General features: G+C 39.4%; 1 protein-coding gene across 7 annotated transcripts in view; it reads left to right on the top strand.

Annotated features, from left to right (window-relative positions):
- Nucleotides 1-27,320, top strand: part of OSBPL9 (oxysterol binding protein like 9) — a 187,493-nt gene that overhangs the window by 29,237 nt on the left and 130,936 nt on the right. For all 7 annotated transcript variants that reach the window (XM_045897716.2, XM_045897714.2, XM_045897713.1 and 4 more), the window contains 2 exons: nucleotides 5,321-5,371; nucleotides 25,689-25,767. In XM_045897716.2, coding sequence (XP_045753672.2) covers nucleotides 5,321-5,371; nucleotides 25,689-25,767 — 130 coding nt within the window. The remainder of the gene's footprint in view (nucleotides 1-5,320; nucleotides 5,372-25,688; nucleotides 25,768-27,320) is intronic.

The raw sequence follows: 27,320 nt of genomic DNA, 5'->3' as shown, positions 1-27,320 counted from the left end.
TTAATATGAATTGTAATCTGAATCAATACCTTGGGGTTAGCTGATTAGCCTAGGATTATTAAAAATAATTTTTTAAAGATTTTTAAATTTATTTTGAGAGAGCATGCACAAGTGGGAGGGATGGGAGGAGCAGAGGGAGAAGGAGAGAGAATCTCAAGCAGACTCGGTGCTGAGCAAGGAGCTGGATGCGGGCTTCTATCTCCCCACCCTGAGATGACCTGAGCCAAAATCAAGAGTTGGACACTTAATTGACTGTGCCACTCAGGTGCCCCTTAAAAATAATTTTTGATTGCATGGCCCTTGTGTTAATAAATATGAGAGATTGGGCACTTGGGTGGCTCAGTCGTTAAGCGTCTGCCTTCGGCTCAGGTCATGATCCCAGAGTCCTGGGATCGAGCCCCGCATCGGGCTCCCTGCTTGGCAAGAAGCCTGCTTCTCCCTCTCCCATTCCCCCTGCTTGTGTTCCTGCTCTCGCTATCTCTCTGTCAAATAAATAAATAAAATCTTTTAAAATAAAAAAATAAATACGAGAAATCAGCAAATGCAACCACAAAACCCAAAAATCTTTGTTAGTCCTGGAATCCCTTAGGGAGTAGAACATATCAGCTGTGTATCTCCCCACTTCATGGGGGATCCTCATCCAGCCTAAAAGACTTTAGCATCCATTTCAGAATGATCCTTTCTTGAGGTGCTTGACCTTGTACCTGGAGGCAGAAAGAGGGATCTCATCTACATTATAGGTTATTGTTGTTTTTTTGTTTTTTTTTTTAAGATTTTGTTTATTTGAGAGTGTGCGTGTGCATGAGTGGGGAGGAGGGGGAAAGGGAGAGGAAGAAGCAGACTCCCCACTGAGCAGGGAGCCTGATGGGGGGATCAATCCCAGGACCCTGAGATCATGACCTAAGCCACAGGTAGACGCTTAACGACTGAGCCACTCAGGTGCCCCTCATCTAATTACAGGTTGTGTGACTCTTCAGCCTGCTAAAAATTTATTTTAAGGTCTCGGAACATTGGTAAAATAACACCCGGAAGGAAGATTACTGGAGTGGGTTTGCTGGCCCTGCCTTTTTCTCAGCAGAAGCTACTTATATTCATTAAAAAAAAAAAAAAAAACCCTGATATTCAGTGAGCGGCATTTGCTTAGGCAGTCAACACCCTGCTGATTGATTGCTCTCCAGGGTGTAGCTGGACACTGGCAGCTAGGACTTTCCACCTCTCATCTCTCATCTCACTGTGTAGGCTTTATGTATTGCTTTCTTCATGTAGAAGGCACATGTCTCATGGCAACTACACCTCATAGCTTCAAGAACAGATGGGAAGAGCTCTTCTTTCAGCTCCAGTAGAAAAACTTCCTGGGAAAGGACTCTATTCTGCCTTGTGGGGTAGTGGACACCACCCCTTCAGCACTCACTGTGCTTGAGGGACTTAATCACACCAGCTTCCCTTAAGCTGCATATTAGAGCTGAGTGGAGCGAGAATGAGAGGACCCTGTGCCATTGTGGAAGAGGATTCCAGGCTAACAGAGCAGATTGTGGTCTGGAGGAATGATTTGCAGGGTGGCCATTCCAAATTGTGCCTGCTGTCTCAAACTCTGCTACATTTTACATGTGTAATGTTGAATACTTACTTGATCTCCCTGGTGTCACTTTCATTTATAATATGTAAATAATTCTTACCATGTCAAGTCTTGCGAGGTTTACTGTATCTAAAGTGCTTGTCATATAGAGGGCATCAGTAAGAATCTACTGTTGGCTGCTGCTATTGCTATTAATGTCACCATCGTTCTTTTGCCCAAGTCCTCATACTTAACAGTGTTACTTTTTCTAAAACACACCTTTGAGAATGTTATTACCCTCCTAAAAAAATCCTCAGTAGCTCTCCATTAACTATTGAGTAAAGTTTGATTTCCTTAACCACTCAGTATTTTTTTCAGACTCTTCAGAATCTGGATCCCATATCTCCTTTTCAGCCTCATCTCTCTCCATGTTCCTCTTTGCACTCTGTGCTTGGGTCTATAAATCTACTCTCCTTCTATGAATAGTTTGTGTGTAGAGTTTTCTGTATCTGTGCCTTGGCTGGTGGTGGTCCTTTGGATTGGAATGCCCTCTTCTTCCTACCTCCCCTCTTTTCTTATTAGAACCTTTTTTTTTTTTTTTTAAGTCCCAGATTGAAACTTGAAACCTGGTCACTTCAGTATTGTATTCCCTGATCTTTTTCCACAGCAGGGGGTCTTCTGTAGCTCAGGGTGCTTTGTGCCTATATTCATGTAATTTTTCATTGTATTACAGTTGTTTACATGCTAGTCTTTTTTTTTTCTTGGACCTTTTTAAAGAATCTAGGCCAATTATTTTGTAGGGTATTCCACATTTTGGACTTGTCTGATTGTTTTCTAGTTATATTTGTTTTAATTATTTTCACTTATTTCTTTCAGTGTTTTCTAATTCATAACCCTAGGTACCATCACTGGGGCCTCTCTTACTCTTTTCCTGTTCACTATAACCATATTTTTAAAAGTGGAAGAGGAATTAAGGATGAATATGTTGGTTCTTGCCTTGATTTGTATTCTCTCATTGGGTATTTTCAAACCTAATTAGTATTTTTATGTATGCCTTGACACTTTTGAAGATAAGTCTAGAGTATGGTAAAGGGCTATTAAATGCTTAGAGAATGTTTTTGTTAACTGTGTTTTTGCTAACTGTATTGTTAGTAGAGAACTCTTATGACTGTGCTTGGTAGTGAGAATTTTTTAACAAAATGTATGAATCTTTGTATGTTAAGTGGAATAAAGACAACTGTCTTCTGTCCCTTAATAATAATTTTTTTAAAATAATCATTTTTTAACATGAATTCGTATGGCTTGGTACTTTTTTTAAGAATCAACTTTGATTTATCATTGTAATATTGTTACATTTATAAGTTTAGAATCAATGAAAAATGGCATAAGCTGTGTTCATAGAATGTACTGCAGGCAATGAAAGGGGTAAGGCAGATCTTTATATACGGACATACAAATATCCCTAAGAAATATTTATTTTTTTCCAGTTTTATTGAGATATAATTGATTATATCATTGTATAAGTTTAAGGTATACAGTGTGATGATTTGATATACGTATATATTGCAAAATGATAACCACAGTAAGGTTAGTTAACATAATCCATTACCTCCCATAGTTAACCTTTTTTTTTCTTTTACGATGAGGACTTTTAAGATCTCTGTTAGTAACTTTCAAGTATATAATATAGTATTGTTAATTATAAAAAATGCTGTGCATTAAATCCTGTATAGTCATAATTGGAAGTTTGCCTGTGACTTAGTACAGTGGATGGAGGGCATTCTTGGCTTAAAGTGGGACAGTTTTCTTTAAAACATAATTTCATGATGTTGGCTTATTTTACTTCTTTCTTGCATAGGGGAGTACAGAAAAATATCAGTTGTTGAGGCATTAAATATTTTTAAAACTTTGATTATATTTGAGGATTCACTTTATTACACAAGACTAAATTTAATTTTAGGACTATTTACTGAATATCAACATAAGGCTTATTATGCAGAACATAGCCTTTGTTCAGCCCCGTCCAGTAAGGGAGACTTACAGGGTAAGCAACATTTTATTAGTAAATATTTTTTGAGCATCTAATGTGTGCCAGACATTGTTCTGAAGCATAAGTCAGATAGAATTCCTGCTCCCTAGGGAATGTGCAGTGTTGTGGGTGAGTAGACAAGTAAACTGGTCATTATAGCACAAGATGGTACATGCCATGACAGGAACATACAGGAGATCTGGGAGAGGAATGGGAATCCAACTCACAGGTAAGATAAGGTGTTGATGAGTGATAGCACGGCAGAAAATCAGGGTCAAGGGCATTCCAAGCTGAGGAACATTGGATGAGAAATCTCAGAGGCAAAAAAATGTGATGCATTTGGGGAATTGAAAAGAGATAAAGCAGTGTTTCTCAAAATGTGGTCCTCCATCTGCCTGAGTCATAATCATCTGGGAGTGAATCTTTAACTTCTGGGTGATTCTTAGCCCTCTAGGTAATTCTCAAACTCTCTAAAATAGGAGAAACACTGAACTTGGGCGCCTGGGTGGCTCAGTCATTAAGCATCTGCCTTTGGCCCGGGTCATGATCCCAGGGTCCTGGGATCGAGTTCTGCATGGGGCTCCCTGCTCAGCGGGGGGTCTGCTTCTCCCTCTCCCTCTGCCCCCCAACTTTTGCTCTTGCTCTCTCTGAAATAAATAAATCTTTAAAAAAAAAAAAGAAAGAAACACTGAGCTAGAGTTAAGGGGCATGAGAAGGAATTAAAATTAGTGTAATATATACTATATTAAAGGCACAAAAATTCTGTGATTAGGTTTATTTGTATAGACTATAAAAGGTTTTCATTTTATTTTATTTTTTTATAGTTGATATTCAATATTAGTTTCAGGTGTACAACATAGTGATTCAACATTTATATACACACCTCAGTGCTCATCACAATAAGTATAGTTACCATCTGTTACCATACAAAGTTATTACAGTATTATTCACTATGTTCTCTATGCTGTACTTTTCATCGCCATGACTTATTTATTTTATAACTGGAAGTTTATACCTTTTAATCCCCTTCACCTATTTTTTCTATCCCCCCAACCTCTTCCCCTGTGGCAACTACTAGTTCTCTGTATTTATGAGTCTGTTTCTGTTTGTTTTATTTTTTAGATTCCACATATAAATGAAATCATAGGGTATTTTGTCTTTCTCTGTCTGACTTATTTCACTTAGCATAATACCCCCTAGGTCCATCCATGTTGTCACAAATGGCAAGATTTCATTCTTCGTTATGGTGTAGTATTCCATTGTGTATATGTGTGTGTATACACACACACTGTATCTTCTTTACCCATTCATCTATTGGTGTACACTTAGCCTGGTTCCATTTCTTGGCTATTGTACATAATGCAATAAACATAGGGATGCATGTATCTTTTCTAATTAGTGTTTTCATTTTCTTTGGGAAAATACCTAGAAGTGGAATTACTGGATTGTATGGTATTTATATTTTTAATTTTTTGAGGAACCTCCTGTTTTCCATAGTGGCTGCACTAATTTACATTTCCACCAACAATGCACCAACATCCACACCACCAGTTTAAAACATATTCATTTGAAACTGCTAATTCCTAGCTTTAAGTGATTTTGGGGGGTTGGAGAGGGATTGGGGATATGGATGAAGAATGGGGAATATTACTATAATTTTTCTTTCTTTATCCCCAGATGATTCTAAAAATAGTCTGTTAATTTTTTATTCATTGAATGTTTTTGTTTTCTTTTAGTCCAAGGACAAAATGATGAGAGGCTCTCGCAGAGGATGTGTTAGACTCAGGGTGAGTATTCATTTTTATGAAAACCAATTTTGATGGAATCATAGAGATCTAAATTTAGTTTTCTTAATTAATTGTTGGGACAGGCAACCAAGGCTCAGAAAAAAACGATTTTTCCATCGTAACTGCTAGCCAGTGCCGGAACCAGGACTAGAACTCTGTTCTTTTAGTCAATGTTTTAATGTATCCATGACTTAATGCAGCTACTGATTTTTCCCTTTAACCTCTATTTTACAGTCAGGGACCAGGGCTAGCAATTAAATGAGTTACAGTGTTGGTAATAGAGCAAACAGTAGAAATAACTCTGAAAAATCCCTACTTTATAGTTGCTTTGTTTTTTCCTATTCAACACTATTTAATAAGGGTCTATGTAGCAGTGATGTCCAATAGAAATATAATGTGAGCCACATATGTAATTTAAAATTTTGTTGTAGCCACATTTAAAAAGGAAAAAAAGAGGGGCGTCTGGGTGGCTCAAGTGGTTAAGCGACTGCCTTCGGCTCAGGTCAGGATCCCAGCGTCCTGGGATCGAGTTCCGCATCGGCATCCCTGCTCAGCGGGGAGTCTGCTTCTCCCTCTGACCCTTTCCCCTCTCATGCTCTGTCTCGTGCTCTCTCAAATAAATAAATAAAATATTTAAAAATAAATAAAAAGGAAAAAGAAACAGGTTAATTTTAATATATTTTGTTTAGGCCAGTATATCCAGAATATTATTATTTCAACATGTAATCAGTAAACAATTATTAATGAGATATTTTATTTATTTATTTATTTATTTGAGAGAGAGAGCACAAGCAGGGGGAGTGGGAGAGGGAGAAGCAGGCTCCTTGCTGAGCAGGGAGCCAGTGTGGGACTCGATCCCAGGACGCTGGGATCATGACCTCAGCTGAAGGCAGACGCTTAACCGACTGAGCCACCCAGGCGCCATACATTATTTTTTTTATATTAGGTCTTCAAAATCCATTGTGTCTTTTATACTTACGGCATATCTCAGTTCAGACTGGCTGTACATCAGGTGCCCAGTAACCATGTAAGGCTAATAGTGGCTCACTGGACAGTGCAGGCTTATAGCTTCACACTGCTTTTAATTCCTTGTTCAGTTTCCATCATTGACCAAATTGCTAAAGCTAAGAAAAAGTACATGGTTTGGGGTACAATTTCTAGTACTCCATTATATCTAAAGATGAGTCTACCTTTATCATAATTAGGTAGATCAGCTTCTAGTAGTCTTGTCTTCTTCTGGCTCCTGTTATTTTCTTTCTGCCATCTTTTTTCTGCATGTTTACTTTTGAAGATGTGAATATATTTGGTAAACATATTATTGCCTTTATTAACAGTAATTAATTGGCAGAAATGGGAAATAACTGAGAAAGAAACCAAATTCTTTTAGTTTCAATAAATTGGAAAAAAAAAAAAAACCCAAAACAGTGAACATTTCTCCTACCCTATCCCCAGCTTCTGGCAACTACCAATCTGTTCTCTGATACAGAGTGGGTTTTTTTCTGTTGTTGTTGTTTTAGAGATTAGACAGTATTTGTCTTTCTCTGACTTATTTCACTTAGCACAATGGCCTCACGGTCTATTCATGTTGTCACAAATGACCCAATTTCATTTATTTTTATGGCTGAATAATAATCTGGTGTGTGTGTGTGTATACACAGATATATAAAGAAGTATATATAATACGATTTCTTTATCCATTCATCCATCATTGGACACTTAAGTAGTTTCCATATCTTTGCTATTGTAAAAAATGCTGCAGTGAACATGGGGGTGCATGTATCTTCTTGAATTAGTGTTTTCATCGTCTTCAGATAACTACGTACAAGTATAATTGCTGGGTCGTATGGTATTTTCTTTTATTTTGGAGGGACCTCCACATTGTGTTTCTGTAGCAGCCACACCAATTCACATTTCTACCAACACTGCATGAGAGTTGCCTTTTTTCCACATCCTCACTAACACTTGTTATTTCTTGGGCTTTTTTTTTTTTAGTTGATTCATAAAAACGATTATGAAGTTTACCTTAATTTTCTTTTTTTTTTTTTTATTAAGGTAAAATTGGTATATATCATTATATTAGTTTCAGGTGTATGATATAATTTTTTTGTTTGTTTTGTTTTTTAAAGATCTTATTTATTTATTTGACAGAGAGACAGCGAGAGCAGGAACACAAGCAGGGGGAGTGGGAGAGGGAGAAGCAGGCTTCCCGTGGAGCAGGGAGCCCGATGCGGGACTTGATCCCAGGACCCTGGGACCATGACCCAAGCCAAAGGCAGACGCTTAACGACTGAGCCACCCAGGAGTCCATAATTTGGTATTTGTTTACACTACAAAGTGACCACAGTAATTCTAGTTACCGTTCATCACCATACAGTTGACTTCCTTCACCCATTTTGTACCTTCCATCCGCCTTCCACTTTGATGACCAGTCTGTTCTCTGTATCCATGAGTTTTGTTTGTTCATTTGTTTTTTTTTGTTTTTTTTTTTTAAAGATTTTATTTATTTATTTGAGACAGAGAGAATGAGAGAGACAGAGAGCACATGAGAGGGGGAGGGTCAGAGGGAGAAGCAGGCTCCCCGCCAAGCAGGGAGCCCCATGCGGGACTCGATCCCGGGACTCCAGGATCATGACCTGAGCCGAAGGCAGTCGCTTAACCAACTGAGCCACCCAGGCGCCCCTGTTTTTTTTTTTTTTTTTTTTTTTTTAAAGATTTTATTTATTTATTTGAGAGAGAGAGAGAGAGCATGAGAGGGGGGAGGGTTGGGAGGGTCAGAGGGAGAAGCAGACTCCCCGCTGAGCAGGGAGCCCGATGCGGGACTCGATCCAGGGACTCCAGGATCATGACCTGAGCCGAAGGCAGTCACTTAACCAACTGAGCCACCTAGGCGCCCTCATTTGTTTTTCTTTGAATAAATACCCAGAAGTGGAATAGCTGGATCATATATATGGTAGTCTATTTAATTTTTTGAGGAACATCCATACTGTTTTCCATAGTGGCTGCACCAGTTTACATTTATTCTCACCAACAGTGTACAAGATTTCCTTTTCTCCACATTGTCTCCAACACTTATTTCTTGTCTTTTTAAGGTGTGAGGTGCTATCTCATGGTTTTGATTTGCATTTCCCTGATAATTAGTGATGTTGAACATCTTCTCCTGTGCCTATTGGCCATCTATCTGTATGGCTCCGTTTGAAAAATGTCTATCTGATCTTCTGCCCATTTTTAAATTGGGTTGTTTGGGTTTTTTGCTATTGAGTGTGTGAGTTCTTTATATATTTTGGATATTAACCTTATTGGATATGTGATTTGTAGATACTTTCCTCTGTTCAATAAGTTGCCTTCTCATTTTGTTGATGATTTCCTTTGCTATGCAGAAGATTTTAGTTTGCTGTTATCCCACTTGTTTATTTTTGCTTTTGTTGCCTTTGCTTTTGGAGTCAGAATAAGGTAAAGGAACTTACCGCTTATGTTTTCTCTGAGTTTTATGGTTTCAGGTCTTGTGTTCAAGTCTTTAATCCATTTTTTTTTTTAAAGATTTTATTTATTTATTTGACAGAGAGAGACACAGCCAGAGAGGGAACACAAGCAGAGGGAGTGGGAGAGGGAGAAGCAGCCTTCTCGCGGAGCAGGGAGCCTGATGCAGGCCTCGATCCCAGGACCCTGGGACCAAGACCTCAGTCGAAGGCAGACGCTTAACAACTGAGCCACCCAGGAGCCCCGTCTTTAATCCATTTTGAGTTAATTTTTGGGTATGGTGTAAGATAATGGTCTACTTTCATTCTTTTGCATTTGGTTGTCCAGTTTTCCCAGCACCATTTGTTGAAGAGATTGTTCTTTTTTCATTGTATGTTCTTGGCTTCTTTGTCGTAAATTAACTGACCATGTATGTGTGGGTTTATTTCTGGGCTCTCTATTCCATTTAATTGATTGATGTGTTTGAAAAATCACCACAGGTTAAGGGTTCAGTTCTACAAGCCTGCTCTCCACCCCTTACTTCAGACACCAGTTGTAAGCCCCAGGCCATTACCTGTGTTCTGACTGACCAGCTACAAATTGGAGGTTCTAACAGCCTCCTCTTTAAGTTTGGTTGATTTGCTAGAGCAACTCACAGAACTCAGGGAAGCATGTTTACCAATTTACTAAAGGATATGATAAAGGATGTGAATCAACAGCCAGATGAAGAGCTATAAAACAAGATTGGGGGAAAGGGTATGGAACTTCCATGCCCTCTCTATGCATGCCACTCTCCCCTTCCCCCACCATCTCCATGTATTCATTAACCTGGAACCTCTCTGAACCCAGTCCTTTTGGGTTTTATATGGAAGCTTCAGTGCATAGTCAAGATTGACTAAGTCTTTGGCCATTAGCTGATTCAGCCTCCAACCTCTCTTTCCTCACCTGTGGTTGGAGGTGGGGAGGACTAAAAGTTCCAGCTCTCTAATCACGTGGTCTCTCCTCCTGGCAAACAGCCCCTATCCCCCCTCTTTTAAAAATATTTTATTTATTAGAGAGAGAGAGAGCATGCATGAGCAGGGGGGAGGGGCAGAGGGAAAGGGAGAAGCAGGCTCTCTGCTGACCAGGGAGCTGGACGCGCAGCTTGATCCCAGGACCCTGAGATCATGAGCTGAAGGTAGATGCTTAACTGGCTGAGCCATCCAGGTTCCCCTAACTTCTGACATTTTAATTATAATGTGTTTTGGTGTGGATCTCTTTGGGTTCCTCTTACTTAGGATTCTCTGTACTTTCTGGACATGGATGTGTGTTTCCTTCCCTGGGTAAGGGAAATTTTCACCCATTATTTCTTCAAATAAGATTACTGCCCCTTTCTCTCTTTTCTTCTGGGAGCCCCATGATGTGAATGTTAGTTTTTTGATGTTGTCTCATAAGTCCCTTAAGCTGTCCTCACTTTCTTCATTCTTTTTTTCCTTTTGCTGTTCTGATTGGATGAGTTCCACTGCCTTGTCTTTGAGTTGACTAATCTTTTCTTCTGCTTCATCTAGTCTGCTGTTGAACCCCTTTAGCGTATTTTTCAGTTCAGTTATTGTATTCTTCAGTTCTGTGACTTCTATTTGGTACTTTTTTATATTTTCTATTTCTTTAAGTTCTCACTGTGTTTACCTAACCTTCTTCCCAGTTTGGTGAGCATCTTTATGACCATTGATTTGAACTCTTAATCAGGTAAATTACTTGTCTCTGTATCCAGGGTTTTTTTTTTTTCTGTAGTTGAGGATGTGCCAAGACCTGTCAGTGTCCCAAATGGGAGGATCTCAGTACCTAGATTCAAACTAACTGGAAGCCAGACCCTGGGGCATCAGCTTTTAAATGTATGCAATTATATGCAGTCTTGTGGGACTGCAAATGTCAGCCCCACTGGCCATCAGAGCCAGGCCATCTGGAAGTGTCCCCTGGATGGCAGTCACGCAGAAATTGGGGCTGCAGATGTGTGTAAGAGCTCTTTTTTGGGTGATACCAGAAGCTGGAGCAAGGAAGAGGGCCAAGATGGTGTCCACAGCCTGTGTTCCCTTAGAGCAACTCCATAGGTCACTAAATATGTGCCAGATGTGAAGCCTGCCCCTCAAGCCAAAGCTAACCAGACAAGCTAAGGGGCCCTCTTCACAGAAAGATTGGGGAATGTGAATCAGTCTGCTGTTTGTGTAGTCATAGCCTACCACAGTCTTGTGGAACCCAGCAATGCAGCCCACCCTGGCCACCAGAGCCGGGTGAGTAAAGACATCCTCTGGGCAGTAGCCAGAAAATTTGGAGCTCTAGGTGTGAAAACCACTCACTCTCTAAAATAAATAAATGAAATCTTTAAAAAAGGAAGAATTTTTTTCTCTGTTGGTTACAGACCGTGGGACCCACAAGTGTAAGTAAGCCCCACTGGTCACCAAAGCCAGGTGATATAGAGGGGTCCCCTGGTAGCAGTTGCAAAAATCAGGGCACCAGACGAATATAATCTCCTTTCTGGGTGACACTGATGATTACAGTCCCATGGGACCAGGAATGAAAGCTCCCCTGGCCTCCAGATCAAGAGGCATCTCCTAGGCAGTAGCCCCCAAAATTGGGGCAGCAGACACTTGTAAAAGCTTCCTTCCAAGAGATATTAGTGCTCTGGAGCATAGCAAAGGGAGAGTGTGAAAATGGCATCCACCAGTTTCTATCCTTGGCGAGTGTTCCAGGAGGCTCTTAGATGTGTGTGTTAAATTAGATGTCTGCCTGTAAGGCTGATGCTTTAATATAAGCAGGTAAGCCTCCTTGACTTTTAGTCTGGTGAATTTGAAGGATCGAAATGAGACAGGCTTATTTTGAGCAGATGATGTATATGTGATAGCATATAGATTTTTAAAAATTCAACTTTGTTTACTGTTTTTTTTTTTTTTTCCTTCCATTGGTTTCTCTTTTGTCGTCTTGGTTTTATTGCTTTTCTAAGCATTTGTTACTGATCTTAGTCACCACTCAGTCTGGTATTAACTGCTTTCTTGGCTTGAGATAGCTAAATAGTGAGACTTTGGCAGAGTGTATTGAGACAGCTCTTCAGTTGAATTCAATCTAGGTTTGGGCCACTGTTTCATTGTTACATTTAAAGCACTATTTTTTCCTTTCTTTTCTTTCTTTCTTTTTTTTTTTTTTTAAGATTTTATTTATTTATATGACAGAGAGAGAGATAGAGATGGTGACAGAGATAGAGAGAGAGAGCCCGAGTGGGGAGGAGAGGGAGAAGCAGGCTCCCTACTGAGCAGGGACCCTGATGCGGGGCTCAGTCCCAGGACCCTTTACCTGTTCATTATCTCACAGTTCTTTAGACCAGATATTTCAAAAGCATTCTCTGCTTAAGGTCTCACAAGGCTGAAATCAAGGTATTGACTTGGCTGGGCTCTTATCTGGAGACTCTGATGAAGAATCTAAGGGAGAATCTGTTCCAAGGTCATTTAAGTTATTGGCAGAATTCATTTCCTTGTGACTGTAGGACTGAGGTTTTTGTTTTCTTGCTAGCTGTCAGCTGGGTTCTTCTCTCAGCTTCTAAAAGCTGCACATATTCTTCGTCATGTAACGCCTCTCCTCTTCAAGGCAGCAGGGCAGATGCATTGAATCCTTCCAGTGTTTTGAATTTCTCTAACTTCCCATTCTGCTACCAGCTGCAGAAAACACTGCTTTTAAAAGGCCTCCTGGGATTAGGTTACACCCACCAGATAATCTCCCTTTTGCCATAATCACTCCAGTGATAACACATTCTGTAATATAATCACTTCAGAGATATCTCATCATATTCCTAGGTTTCCACCCACACTGAAAGGGGAAGAAATTATATAGGGGCAAGGGTCGTTTAGGGTCTTTTTTTTTAGAATTCTGTTTACCACACAGCGTGACAGAGAAGACCCAGACATACCTGTGTTTGAATCTTATTTTTGCCCTTGTTGACTGGAAGAGGGAAGTTATCTGTAAGCTTCCTGAGTTTGAGTTTTCTCTTTAAAGTGGGGATTATAATACCCTTGCAAAATTTTGTGAGGATTGTGTGTCTATGTGTGTCTGTTTTAAGAGTCTTTGTGGTATTTTCAAAAAGTTGGACTGCCATTTGGTTTCCTATTTATGTGTCAGTTGGAGAATTTGTTTGTAATTAGGTTCCAAGGTCCTACTCTCTAGATACATTGTTTTAGATTAGGGTCTGGAACCTATTTTTAAAAACATTTTGTTTTGTGATTTTGTTGTGCAGTCAAGTTTGGAACCACCAGTGTAGTAGAAAAGAATCAGAGACCTGGGGTTGAATCTTACTCAGCTCTACCCCTTACTGATTCTGTGCCATTGGGCAAATTTCTTAACCTCTGTGAAGATAACCTGTAACTTGCAGGGTTGTTGTGAGGCTTAGCAATTATGTATGTACAGGGTTTGGCACACAGTACATATCTAATAAATGATAACTGCTGTGGATGATGATGATGGTGATAGATAATGCATTTATCATCTAGATTCCAGGTGAGCTTAATGAGCTATCATTGACTTGTGCCACAAATCTCTCCCCACTTCTTCATCCATCGCAGACTGTATTCCAACCACACTATACTTCTTTGTGTTCCCTCACTGTGTTTCTTCATTCCTCATTGCTTCTGATATCCTGATATATTTTATATTTTTAGAAATTCTGCGCCCTTAACTGGTGAGCTCATCTTCTAGAGACTTTTCAAATGTTCCTTCTTCTGTGTAGCATTTCTGATCCACATCCTTCTAACAGACTTTGTCCTCCTCTGTCGTTTCATAACATTTGCCACTTATGTCCATGAAAGCACTTACTGCATGGTATTACATGTTATATTTCCCCCCCCCACTCAGATAGTGAGTTCCCATCCACTGTCACAGTGCCAGGTACGTAGTTAAGTAGATATAAAAAAATGCTTATTGTTGATTTTGTATATTTATAAAAATAATATATGTTGTGGAATTTGCCTTTATTATAGTTTACATACAAAAGAATATGGAAGTTATCTTAAACACAGTATGAGCCAGTGGTATGGTATGATTTCTAGAAAAAGCAAGGGGCACCTGGCTGGCTCAGTTGGTAGAACATGCAACTCTTGATCTCAGGGTTGTGAGTTCAAGCCCCACACTGGGTGTGGAGCCTACTTAAAATTAAAAACAAACAAAAACAGGGGTGCCTGTGTGGCTCAGTGGTTAAGCGTCTGCCTTAGGCTCAGGTCATGATCCCGGGGTCCTGGGATCGAGCCCCGCATCGGCCTCCCTACTCAGCGGGAAGTCTGCTTCTCCCATTCTTCCTCCCCCTGCTTGTGTTCCCTCTCTTGCTGTGTCTCTCTCTCTCAAATAAATAATAAAATCTTAAAAAACAAAACAAAACAAACAAAAACAAAGCAGAACACATATGTGGTTTTAAGCTACATAAAAGGAAAATAGGGAAAGGAACCAGTAGTTATTGAGGAAGCTCTTTGGATCAAGCACTGTGCTGGATGATTTTCACATTATTTCCATGATAATCCTGTCAGGTAAATGGTGTTAGGAGGAGAAAGACTCAAGCTACTTTTAGTAATTTACCAAGGTCACAAAGTAAATATTGAATCTGGGATTGAACTTATGTCTGTCTCGTTCCAAAACTCTTCTTCAGTCTTTAGTGTTACCAGACTTCTCTATTATTTTTGATTTATAAGAGCTAATGGCAGACACTCCACCTTGTTACAAGGTAGTGTCAAACCAGTGGAGGAAAGCAGAACAGTGAAAACCATTTCCTTCCCATATTTTTATGGTCTTTGACTATATTGGTGGTAAAGTGTATGCCGCTAGGTGGTGCCCTCGCCTTGATGGAAAAGTAAAATGGTTGAGACTTGGGTCTGAGTCCATCCCTCTGCCCCCCCATACTAGCTAAAAGCAAAATATTGACATTTCTAGGAAAAATCTGCAAAAGGGAGAAGTAACAATGTGTAATATAGACAAAGAACAAGCCATATATGAAATGGAATTCAAGTCTAGATTCTGCCACTTACTAGCTTTGTGTCTTCAGGCAACTCATCTGTTTAGCTCTGAGTCCTATTTTCTGGAACGGGCATCATATTATTTACTCATAGAATTATGAATATCAAATTAATTAATATAATAAAAAGTATTCCAACACAGTGTTTGGGACTTAGGTTCTTTTTTTTTTTTTAAAAGATTTTATTTATTTGACAGAGAGACACAGTGAGAGAGGGAACACAAGCAGGGGGAGTGGGAGAGGGAGAAGCAGGCTTCCCGCCGAGCAGGGAGCCCGACGCAGGGCTCGATCCCAGGACTCTGGGATCACGACCCAAGCCAAAGGCAGACATTTAACGACTGAGCCATCCAGGCGCCACGGGACTTAGGTTCTTAATGAATGGTAGTTACTGTTGTGATTGATAAAATGAATCTCAGATTCAGAATAATTCTACAGGGCCTTAGGAATTGAATCACCAAAGTAAGGTGAATTATACTCAACAAAGTTGTTTTTGTTTTGTTTTGTTTTTAAAGATTTTATTTATTTATTTGAGACAGAGAGAATGAGAGAGAGCACATGAGAGGGGGGAGGGTCAGAGGGAGAAGCAGACTCCCTGCCGAGCAGGGAGCCCGATGCGGGACTCGATCCAGGGACTCCAGGATCATGACCTGAGCCGAAGGCAGTCGCTTAACCAACTGAGCCACCCAGGCGCCCACTCAACAAAGTTTTTATGTTAAATGTATCGTGAGTTTTTGAAAACTGTTAATCTATATGTGACTTCAAGTAACAATTTTTACCCAGCCCAGTGAAATGAGTACTCTGTCTACCAGTTGTGCTGTTCATCAGAGTTGACTGATTCCCTAAGGGATATGTCATCTGTTCTCTTTTAGTCCATCACAAGAGAGATCAGCAGTGTATCATCGTGGATTATTAAGCACTGACTTTTTCTGATAGTGCCTTATTTCCTTGACTGTACATTATTTTTTCAAATGTTAACATCTCAGGCTTTGGGATTCATGTTACAATCATTGTCATCTTAGAATGGATGCAAAAAGGTATTATTTTTAGGTTAATGTGTAAGTTCAAGAATGTCTTCACTTTTGGGGGTACCTGGCTGGCTCAGTTGTTAGAGGGCTTTTGAGTTTGAGCCCCATGCTGGATATAGAGATTACTTTAAATTAAATCTTAAAGGGGCGCCTGGGTGGCTCAGTTGTTAAGCATCTGCCTTCGGCTCAGGTCATGATCCCAGGGTCCTGGGATGGAGCCCTGCATCGGGCTCCCTGCTCCGTGGGAAGCCTGCTTCTCCCTCTCCCACTCCCCCTGTTTGCGTTCCCTCTCTCACTGTGTCTCTCTCTGTCAAATAAAATCTTTAAAAAAAAAAAATTAAATCTTAAAGAAAAAAGAATGTCTTCACTTTTATCCCCTTAGATCTGCATCTTCTAAGAACTTCTATTGTTTTGTCATTTCATTATGAAAAATCACTCTATTGATATCTGCCTTTTTTGTAAATTCAATAGCTTTTTTGTAAGCATCATCTCTTCTCTATGAATTTAACACTGAAAATACCTCCTTTGGGCAAGATGTAAACTTCTGCTTAATCTCTGTGATTGGTACATAGATATCATTTTGTTTTATTTTCTGAATGTGTATAATATAATTATAAATTAAAAATAAGAAGGTGATGAAATGTTAGCCAAAAGAAAGCTTGGAAACGGTATTAATATGAGACCTAATAGACTTTAAGAAGAAGAAAATTTAAATTTTTACAGAAAAAGAGAATAAAAACCCAGTATCACATAGATAACATTATTTAACAACAGTGGAATAAATGAGAAATCCCTTAACAAAACAGTAGCCACTCGCTGCCTTACACACATACTTCTAAATAATTCATTGGTGAATGTAGAAATCATAATGGAAATTATGAAATATTTAAACCTGAATAATAAGGGACCACATCTTAAAACTGCATCTAAGGCAGTCTATGATTTATGATCTTAAGTTAATATAAAATAAATTTAAAATATTAGAAAAAGGTAATAATAAAGTAACAAGAAAATAAAGGAAATTTTTAGACCAGAGTCCTTTATTAAATGTAGATGTCAAGGGGTGCCTGGGTGGCTTAGTCGGTTGGGTGTCTGCCTTCGGCTCAGGTCATGATCCCAGGGTCCTGGGATTGAGCCCCGCATTGGGCTCCCTGCTCAGCAGGGGAGTCTGCTTCTCCCTCTCCCTCTGCCCCCACCTCCCCACTTGTGCCCTGTCCTGCTTGCTCGCTCTCTCAAATAAAATCTTAAAAAATATATATAGATGTCAAAATCCTAAACAAAATACAGCAAACCATACCCAGTAATGTATAAACAAAAGGTATTATGACCAAATGGAATTTATTCTGGGAATACTAGGACGCTAATTTTAAAGTTAAAGTTATTTACCATATTAATAGATCAAAAGAAGAAAAACTACATGACCATTTGAATAAATGCAGAAGAAGCAGTGACTAAAATGAAACATGCCTTTAAGATCAAGCAAACTAGGAATAGAATAGTCTTAACCTGATAAGGGGTATTTGCTACAATGCTACCAGTGTATTTAATAGTGAAAAAATAGAAGCATTCTCTTTAAAATCCACAGTAAACAGAGGTGGCTGTTTTTGCTGCGTCTTTAAATATTGTACTCTGGAGGTCCTAGTGAATGCTGTAAGACAAAAGATAGGGAAAATGAAGTCTTGGAAGGAAGAATCAAAATTAGTATTTGCAAATGATGTTTCTGTAACTGTACTATAGGTCCTGGCAAACGTGTACCACAAGAATAAGAAACAAAAGAATTCAAAGAAAAAGGACTGGAAGGGAAGAATAAACATTATTGGTATTTGCAGGTATGATGTCTACATAAAAAAAAAAAAAATCACAGGGCACCTGGGTGGCTCAGTAAGCTGAGTGTCCAACTCTTCGGCTCAGGTCATGATCTCTGGGTCTTCGGATCGACCAGTAGGGCTCAATAGGGAGTTTGCTTGAGGATTCTCTCCCTCTCTTTCTGCCCTTCCTCCTGCTCATCCTCTCACGCATGCTTTCTCTCTCAAATAAATAAATAAATCTTTAGAAAAAAATTCACAAGAATCTACAGAAAAACTATTCAAATGACTAACCTTCAGCAAAATTTTTGGATACGAAATAAATACGCAGAAAACATATAGTGTTCCTTATATGACCCACAGACAATTAGGAAAAATTTATTAAAAAGTATAATAGCAAGAACTGTAAGTTATTAGGAATATGTTTTACAAGATAAATGCACTCCTTTGATGGAAAACTATAAGACATCATTGAAAGACTAAAGGAAGATCTGAGCATTGAAAAAGCTCTATACTGTTCCCATTTTTTTTTTTTTTAAGATTTTATTTGACAGAGATACAGCGAGAGAGGGAACATAAGCAGGGGGAGTGGGAGAGGGAGAAGCAGGCTTCCCACTGAGCAGGGAGCCCAATGCGGGGCTCGATCCCAGGATCCTGGGATCACTGAGCTGAAGGCAGACATTTAACTGACTGAGCCACCCAGGCACCCCTGTTCCCACTTTTAGACTCCATCATATATATGCTTATTTCCCTTAAATCTATAAACACATGTGATTCAGTCAAAGCCACAATTAGGCTTATCAAAAAACTTGACAAGGTGATTCTAAAAGTCATTTAAAATGGTAAAGAGGCAAGAAAAATTTGAAGAGTAAGGAGTTGGGGGACTTGCCATTACAGATGTTAAGGCTTTTTATGAAACTATGGTAATTTAAATGATACGGTGTTAGTATAAGGGGAGAGAAATTGATCAGTGGCACAGAAGAGAAATAGAACCACGCATCTATGGAAGTTTAGAATATGACAGCATTGCAAATCAGGCATTGTCACCCAGTAAATGAAGCTGGATCATATGGAAAAAATAAAATTTACTTCCTACCTCATGCTATACACAAAAATAAATTCTAGAGTTATTAAAGGTACAAAATGAAAATTCATACTTAATAAGAATGTATAGAAGAATGTCTTTATGATGTCAAGACAGAATAGGATGTTTTATTTTTTTAAAAGATTTTATTTACGGTGCCTGGGTGACTCAGTCAGTCAAGCATCTGCCTTCAACTCAGGTCATGATCCCAGAGTCCCAGGATTGAGCCCCACATCAGGCTCCCCACTCAGCAGAGAGCCTGCTTCTCCCTCTGCCCCCCACCCGACTTGTGCTTTCTCTCTCTCTTTCTTTCTCTCTCTCAAATAAATAAATAAAATCTTTAACAAAAAATAAAAGATTTCATTTATTTGAGAGAGACAGAGATAGCGACAGAGATAGCAAGAGAGAGCATGAGCAGCGGGGAGAGGGAGAAGCAGGCTCCCTTCTGGCAGGACTCATTCCCAGGACCCTGGGATCATGACCTGAGCTGAAGGCAGACACTTAACCAACTGTGCCACCCAGGCGCCCCAGAATAGGATTTTTTTTTTTTTAAGATTTTATTTTTTTATTTGACAGAGACCTAGCGAGAGAGGGAACACAAGCAGGGGGAGTGAGAGAGGGAGAAGCAGACTTCCCACTGAGCAGGGAGCCCAACGTGGGGCTCGATCCCAGGACCTTGGGATCAGGACCTGAGCCGAAGGCAGATGCTTAATGACTGAGCCACCCAGACGCCCCAGAATAGGATGTTTTAAAGCACAAACCATGATAGAAGAGATTCATAGATTTGACAACATTCAGGTTTTAAAACCTTTGACCACCACCATCAACCAAAAGACACCACAATTAAAGAGAAAGACAGCCTATGGACAGGAGAGAAGGTATTTACAATGCATAAAGCTGGCAAAGGATTAATAACAGAATATATAAAGAAATCCTACAAATGAATAAAAAAGACAAAAAGAAAACCCAAAGAACACATACAAATCAAAGGACAAAAAGAATGCCCCAAAATACAAAAGAATGCCCCAGAAGAAAATGTACAAAGGATATGTACACTCAATTCATGTAAGAGTAAATAAGAATGGCAATAAATATGACCAGGTTCTTATTCTCAGTGATACCAGAAAGTGCACATTAAAACTCCAGCAATGTAGTATTTTTGTCACATTGCCAAGGATTTATAAAGTCTGATTATACCTAGCATTGGCTAGTGATTGGGGGTATAGGAACTCTACTGAATCAATACAGTGTTGGGACATAAATCAGTATAACCACTTAGGAGAGCCATTTTGGAGTATTTAGTAAAGTTGAAGGTATGCCTGCTCCACATAAAAATGGAACTGTATTCCATTTCAGAGCATATGCTTGACATTTTTTTATAGAAGTATTACCAGGAGACATAAAGTGATAGTTATTGCTGAATTATTGGAATAGGAAAAATTAAAAATAACCTAAATGTTCTACATGGGAGAACTGATACATTGTGGTATACTTATATAATGGAATACTACATAGCAGGTAAAATGTATATATATATTCTCAAAATGGATTGTGTGTGTGAATATATACACATAATTCTCAGCATGGAAAAATATATACATATGTATGTATAAATGTATATGTATAAAATATATATGTATTTTCTTATTTATTCAACATGAACAAATCTCAAAATAATATTAGCAAAAAAAGCAAAGCAAATTGTTTGCTGTTCTATTACTGTTACCTAGAACAATGCTAGAGATTTTAATAAGTACTTGCTGAATCAATGAATGATGTTAAAGTAGGTCCTCCATTCAGCAGCATCTTTGGTGAGCAGGCTAAACCTCAAGCTTTCCTGCTTCCTTCTGTTTTGTTGACTCCTCTTTTTTCCCTCTAGATGATGTGTTCTTCCAGGGCAGAGATATATTTTATTCCTATTTATATTCCCTGGCTATTAATGTTCCTGGCCCAGAATAGGTATTTAATAAATGTGTTGAAGTAATTAGTGCATATTGCTTATTATAACAATGCCCTGTTAAGAGAGGGCTTTGGATCAGGAATTGCAAGAACTCAATTCTCCTGCCTTTTGGGTTGCAGGACCCTGGGCATTTTTTTTTTTTTTTAAGATTTTATTTATTTATTTGACAGAGAGCGAGAGCAGGAACACAAGCAGGGGGCGTGGGAGAGGGAGAAGCAGGCTTCCCGCCGAGCAGGGAGCCCGATGTGGGACTCGATCCCAGGACCCTGGGATCATGACCTGAGCCGAAGGCAGACGCTTAACGACTGAGCCACCCAGGTGCCCAACATTTTTTTTTTTTTTAAACCTCTCTGAGCCTTAGTTTTGTTTTGTTTTCTTTCTTTCTTTTTTTTTTTTTTTTAAGATTTTAATTATTTTTATTTGACAGAGAGAGAAAGAGCACAAGTAGGCATAGCACCAGGCAGAGGGAGAAGCAGGCTCCCCACTGAGCAAAGAGCCCGACATGGGACTCGGCATGACCTGAGGTGAAGGCAGCCGCTTAACCGACTGAACCACCCAGGCGCCCCTGAGCCTCAGTTTTCTAAGAGAAATACCCGTTCTCCCTAAATCTCCAATGTCAGATTTAAATGTGTTATATGAATGTAAGAGATTTCTAACATTTCAGCAGGGAGAGAAAGTATGTGGTTGTGAAGTTACTGTGGGAGTAGCTAAGCTGTGTATTCTTAGCACTGTCTACATTCCTTTTAGGAGTTGTGTGAGCAAATCTGTGTCCCAGAGGAGTCATCATTTCTTTTTTATTATCTTTGGAGCCAGTTTACCAACCCAGTTTCTCTTCTTGCAAAGGGAGGTTGGCCCTAAAATAGCCAGAACTCTGTTTTGTGGGTTTTTTTTTTTCCCCTAAGCCATGAGAACAAAACTTTCTTTGGTACCAGAACTATGACTCATGTCTGAAATATGTGTGTGTACAGAGGACAGGAGAAGAAGGAAAGTCAGGAAATTCATCTGGTTGCACTAGACTCCAGCTCCAGTTACCTTCTATCTGGAACTTGGATAGTGTGACCCTGAAGCAGCATGTACCTTGGTTAGCCCAAGTACTGATAACCTGAAAGGTTGATCCTCTCATGTCTTCAGAAGAAAAATCATGAAAAGTCACTGAAAAATATATATGTTTATTATGTTGGTATAGTGGGTCTTAAAAGCGGGATTGAAATAAAAACTTTGGCATTCTGATGGACTAGCATAGTAAAGAACTTTGCTTAACAATAGAATATTATTCTATATGTGGATTAGTAAAAGTTTTACTTTACCAAATGTAAGAACATAAGTAGTATAAACTCAGATAAAGGGAGAGGATGGATGTTTGGTGGGAGAGAACCTGGGGCAACTGGTAAACCTCAAGCTGTCCAACTGTAGAATTTGATAAGAGATGAGAGGTAGGCATGGAGCAAATCACTGAGGACATTGTAGGCTAGGCTGTGGTAGAGTGACTGTAACCCCTAAGCAGGACATTCTGTTAATTATTATGCCAGGACAACAGGAATAATTGAACTGTTCCAGGTAAATCAGGTCATATGGTCACCTTATTTGAAGGTGAAGAAGAGCCATTGATATGGTCACATACCCTACAAGGAACGGGAGGTTAAAAAAATTTTAGGCAGGAGGCTTGGGCAAATCTAGATAATCTTGACTGGAAGGGAATGAGAGAGGTGGGCTAATTGCCAGATGAAGATGTGTAATTGAAAATGATTGTTGTTGGTTAAACAGGGTAAAGAATTTGAACATCTGTAAATGCTGTTGGGAAAGAGCCAGTAGTCAAAGAAGTTGACAATTAGTAGAGTGAGAGACCTAAGGAAAGGTGATAGGGTATGGAGATCTTTTCCATATGACAAGTGAAAAGGAAGCAAGAGTGGTTATAGATGTGGGTGAACTTTCAGGGTAATAGCAAGACCTGATGGGACTAGGAGGTTGTTAGCTAGCTTCCAGAGTTTTCAAAGAAGCATTTGGACAGAGGAAGGGTAAAGTGTAATGGGCAAGAAAAGAATGCTTTCTCCCGTATAGGTTGTCACAGGTACTTAGGTAGAAATATTTCTGAAGCACAGCTTAGGTAATTAAGGGCCATTGAAGGAGAGTTTCAAGAAACAAATGGTCAGTAGCAGCAACAGTGCTTTAGACTGGTGGTATATGACAAAACTGGAGACTACTAGTTTTGTCTGGATGGCTCAGTCGTTAAGCGTCTGCCTTCGGCTCAGGTCCTGATCCCAGGGTCCTGGGATCGAACCCTACATTGGGCTCCCTGCTCCATAGGAAGCCTGCTTCTCCATCTCCCACTCCTCCTGCTTGTGTTCCTGCTTTCGCTATCTCTCTGTCAAATAAATAAATAAAATCTTAAAGAAAAAAACAAACTGGAGACTACTAAAGCAGTCATTGGAGATCTGTGAGAGTGTAGTTTGGTATAGTGGTGGGAAAGAAGCTAGATTGCAGGAGTGGATGAAAAGTTAAGGCGTGGACAATTTCCAAAAAGCTCCTCTGTGAAAGCAGTGAGAAAGGAGGTGGTAGCTAGGGGGAGATATGGGGTTTTGCTTTTGTTTAACAAATGGTTGGGAATTGAGCTTGAGGAAGGACATTAAAAAAGTGCAATTACTTGGTGTGTTTGGTTTTTCCCCTTGGGGTGTGGAAGAAATGTTGGGGATGAGTACATACAGGGCCTCTGTGTTAAGGAGGAAGGGACCATTTGATGACTGTGAAAAGGTTGGTTGGGCCAGATTTTGAATAGTCTTGAATGGCATTATAAAGAAATGTTGACTTTATCTATTAGTCCAAGGAAGGTTTTAAATATCTTTGTCTCCTGTAAGAGTCTGTGCTTCAGAAATACTACTCTGGCAATAGCAAAGACTGGAGTAAAAGGTAGCCAGACTGAAAGGAGACAGATTGCCTATTAAGCATGTAGTGATGAGAGGCTGAATTAGGGCATTGGCAGTTCATGGGATGGAATAATAATATTTGATAGTTCAGAGGTGGAATGAACACAACTTGTGGTGATGGAATGAAGGAGAACAGGTGTAGAACCTAGAGGTTTCCATCTGAGTTGACGAAGTAACTGGTAAATTCACACTAAGAGACCCAAAAGAAAGAGCAAACATTTGGTAGTGGGGTGATTTATAACAGCTTTATTGAGATATAATTCACATACAATGCAATTCACCCATTTAAAGTATACAATTCAGTGCTTTTAGTATATTCACAGAGTTGTGCAACCATTCCCACAATCAATTTTAGAATGTTTTCATAAACCCATACCCATTAGCAGTTGCTCCCTTTGTTACCCCACCTCTTCCCCTCCCCCCAACCCTAGGCAACCATTAATGTACTGTTAGTCTCTGTGAATTTGCCTATTGGACATTTTATATAAATGGAATTATATGGTCCTTTGTGACTAGCTTCTTTCACTTAGCATAATGTTTTCAAAGTTCGTCCATGTAGAGATCACTTTCTACCTTGTATTACGCTCACCTCTTTGCATGTTTTATCTCCTCCTCTGCAATATTAGTGCCTTGAGGGCAGGGACTATTGTTACATATTCTAGAGCTGTATCAAGCACATATTTTTGTATTCAGTTGTAACTTAGGAAATATTTGATACATCATAAGTTAGAAGTTAACTGAATAACCACAAAATTAAGTTAACCAGAATGATCTGCTCCCATACATGCTTACCCACTGAGATGTGTTTATGTTTGCTGTCATGGAATAAGTAGGTACCGTGCCAGTGGTTCTGGTTCTGATATTAATCGTGTGACCTTGGGTAAATCATTTTACTCTCAGGAGACACTTAAGTGAAAATAAGGATAAAAATCCCAACCCAAACTGAAACTGAGGAATAACTAAGATAATTCAAGTTGATGGGATTTGGATAGAGTTGGGGTTTATCCAGACAGCCTTCTTCTTCTCAGAAGAAGAGATTAATAAATGTTTGGCTCTGTGACCCACTTCTCTTAGGATAGGAGTAGCCTTATTCATGGGATTAGGTATTTTAACCCCTTGATTCTTTTCAGCCCCCATTTTCAAGGTCCTGGCATGCTGTTGCTTTTGTCACCATCCTGGGGCATTTTACCTGTCTCATGTTCTCTAGCTTTTTTCTCTGAAATACTTTAGGTGCTTATTTCTTAAGGACACTAACCAATGCACTCCTTATTTTGCATAAATTCCTGTCTCTTAATTCCTGTTGTCTTAATGGGCTGCTTGTAGTTGAATATAAAAAATTAAAAGTTTAAAACCCACCCTATCCACCTTCTTGAAACAAACAACTTATAAATGCAATCCCCTCCTCCATCTTTTGGGGGGTTGTTCGTGCTTTTACTTAAAAAACACATATTGGGTGTGTACTTGAAGGTCATGTATCAATAAATAATATTGTCTTTGACTTCCAAGATCTCATGGCAGTTCAGGGGAGGAGGCAGACATATAAACAGATAATCACAGCAAAAAGTGGAAAGTGCAGTTGCAGAGCCATGTGCGAGTGGTTATGGGAGCACACTTGGAAGAAGTGATTGGGACCGTGTTTTGAAGCAAGTGTCACCTGACATTTCTGCACTAACAAGTGTAACACAGAAGCAGTCTGATGAAGAGGACCTGCATTCTTTGGCCTCACAACAACCGGGTGTGGTGGAGGTTTCTGGCTCCCCATTTTAGAGAGTAGTCCAAAGCTCAGAAAAACCCAGTGGCTGACTCTTGAACATAGCTTCTAGACTCAGCTTCTGTGTTTGTCCCCTCCCCCTCTCACGGCAACCATGCCCCTTATGCAAGAATAAAAGGTAGCCATGCAGAGTACTACAGTGCCCTGCCATCCCCTTTTCTGTGTCGAGCCTACTGCCAGTGTCCCCGGTGCATTGAGCATTCCAGGGCTGTAGCAGTAGTGAATATTGCTGATGTCATTGTTTGCCTTATTGGGATTTTGCTCTTTGTTTCACAGGGAGCTGTGATTGGTATAGACGATGAGGACGACAGCACCTTCACAATAACTGTTGATCAGAAAACCTTCCATTTCCAGGGTGAGCTAAAAGAAGAGATTCTTTCTCTTCACAGTCCCAACTGCTTCTTTTCTCCTCTTTTGGGTGTTTGCTGGATGCCTTGAATGGTTTTGCAACTGATTCTGCATGAATGAGTGCACAGGAACGTTCTGGATGAAGTGGTACTGCAGGTTAGACAGGGATTTGTATCTGCAGTGGATACAGATCTGTTTGAGGCGACTGTGGATCTGGCTGCAATTGGAGATTAAAAATATAAGGGATAAAAATCAGTGAAGGGAGAGAGTGATGGGCTGCTGCTGCTGCTGGCTTGTGCTTACAGAAGGTTGCTGATCTTCTTTATCGAGGAGTATGGTTCTGCCTCTGCATGAAGAGTCTAAAGACTGTGAAGGTTGCAGTGTTTGTCGGTGTAAAACTCAAAATGTAAATTAAATTGAAGCTAGTGGCAACCTTTGGCTTAAAGGTTTTGCTTTGCTTCAAGAACTGCAAGTTTGCATTCATTTCATCTGCATTTCTGTGTCTTGTCTGCCAGCCGTCATTTCTCTGCTGTTATCCTTTTTATAGTTAATAACACCAATGCCATCTGCCACTGCTATGTTTCGACATTGCATGTTATGGTTCACCGGTAGAAAGGGTAAGATACTGTATGATCATTCTCATTTCATCTTGCTTTGAAAACTCTAAACCAGCAAATAAAAGCGATTTTAATGATACCATCCTAATGTACCTCTCATCTACTAGGAGTGTTTATAATGTTTTTGTTATTTTGCCTATCCAGAGTAACCTCTATTTTACATTTAAAGCAGTCCAAGAAACTTAGAAATGAGAAGCTTTGGAGATGTTAGTAGTTTCTCTGAACTACAAGTGACAATGCACTGTGATAGATGCTAGGTATACCAGGGTAAATAAATATTAAATAAGTTGATAGCTTAAAAATGTTTTGATTATGAAGTCTAACAGTGACCAGGTATGTTATATGAGATGTTGCGACAGCTATTGTCCTTCCATTGCTAGGATAGTATACTGAAGTTATTTTTCTTCATTGTCTTGTTTAAGAAATTGACACATAGAAATGAAAGATGCAGCTTAAATACGATAGAGACAAACCAGTATAACTCAATTGTGATATCTCTAATGCTTTTAGGAAAAAGCATCCTTAAAATATTTATGGTGTTTGGTCATACTCTTTATTCAGAGCTGCTTAATTAATGATGCTTTCCTGAAATTTTCCACCGCATTTAACTTTATAAAACATTTTAAATATTATGAAAGCACAGGGCCTTTATTTTTAGGTTGAATATATAATGCTGCTTATAAACTAAAGCAGATAACACCCCCGCACTGAAACTCTTTACTTGATTAAAGATGAATACTTTAATGTGTTTCAAGTAATAGCTGCTGGATGCAGGTGAAGGCTGCAGTATGGAATTCTCTCCTCTGCAGTTATTAAGGAGATAACTCCTTTGGACTTCCAGAAGCTGTATTATTTGCCTGTTTAAAAGAGAGGAGACTCAGACCTCTAGAGCAAGGGCACCTGTACCTTCTGATTGACTTTTAGATTATTTATGTTAAATAGT

Source organism: Mirounga angustirostris, unplaced genomic scaffold, assembly GCF_029215605.1.
Source record: "Mirounga angustirostris isolate CCGP_5_RB_7025 unplaced genomic scaffold, mMirAng1.0.hap1 SCAF_4, whole genome shotgun sequence".
Taxonomy (NCBI): Eukaryota; Metazoa; Chordata; class Mammalia; order Carnivora; family Phocidae; genus Mirounga; species Mirounga angustirostris.
The sequence above is the reverse complement of the archived record's forward strand: the minus strand, read 5'-3'. Positions and strand labels throughout refer to the sequence as shown.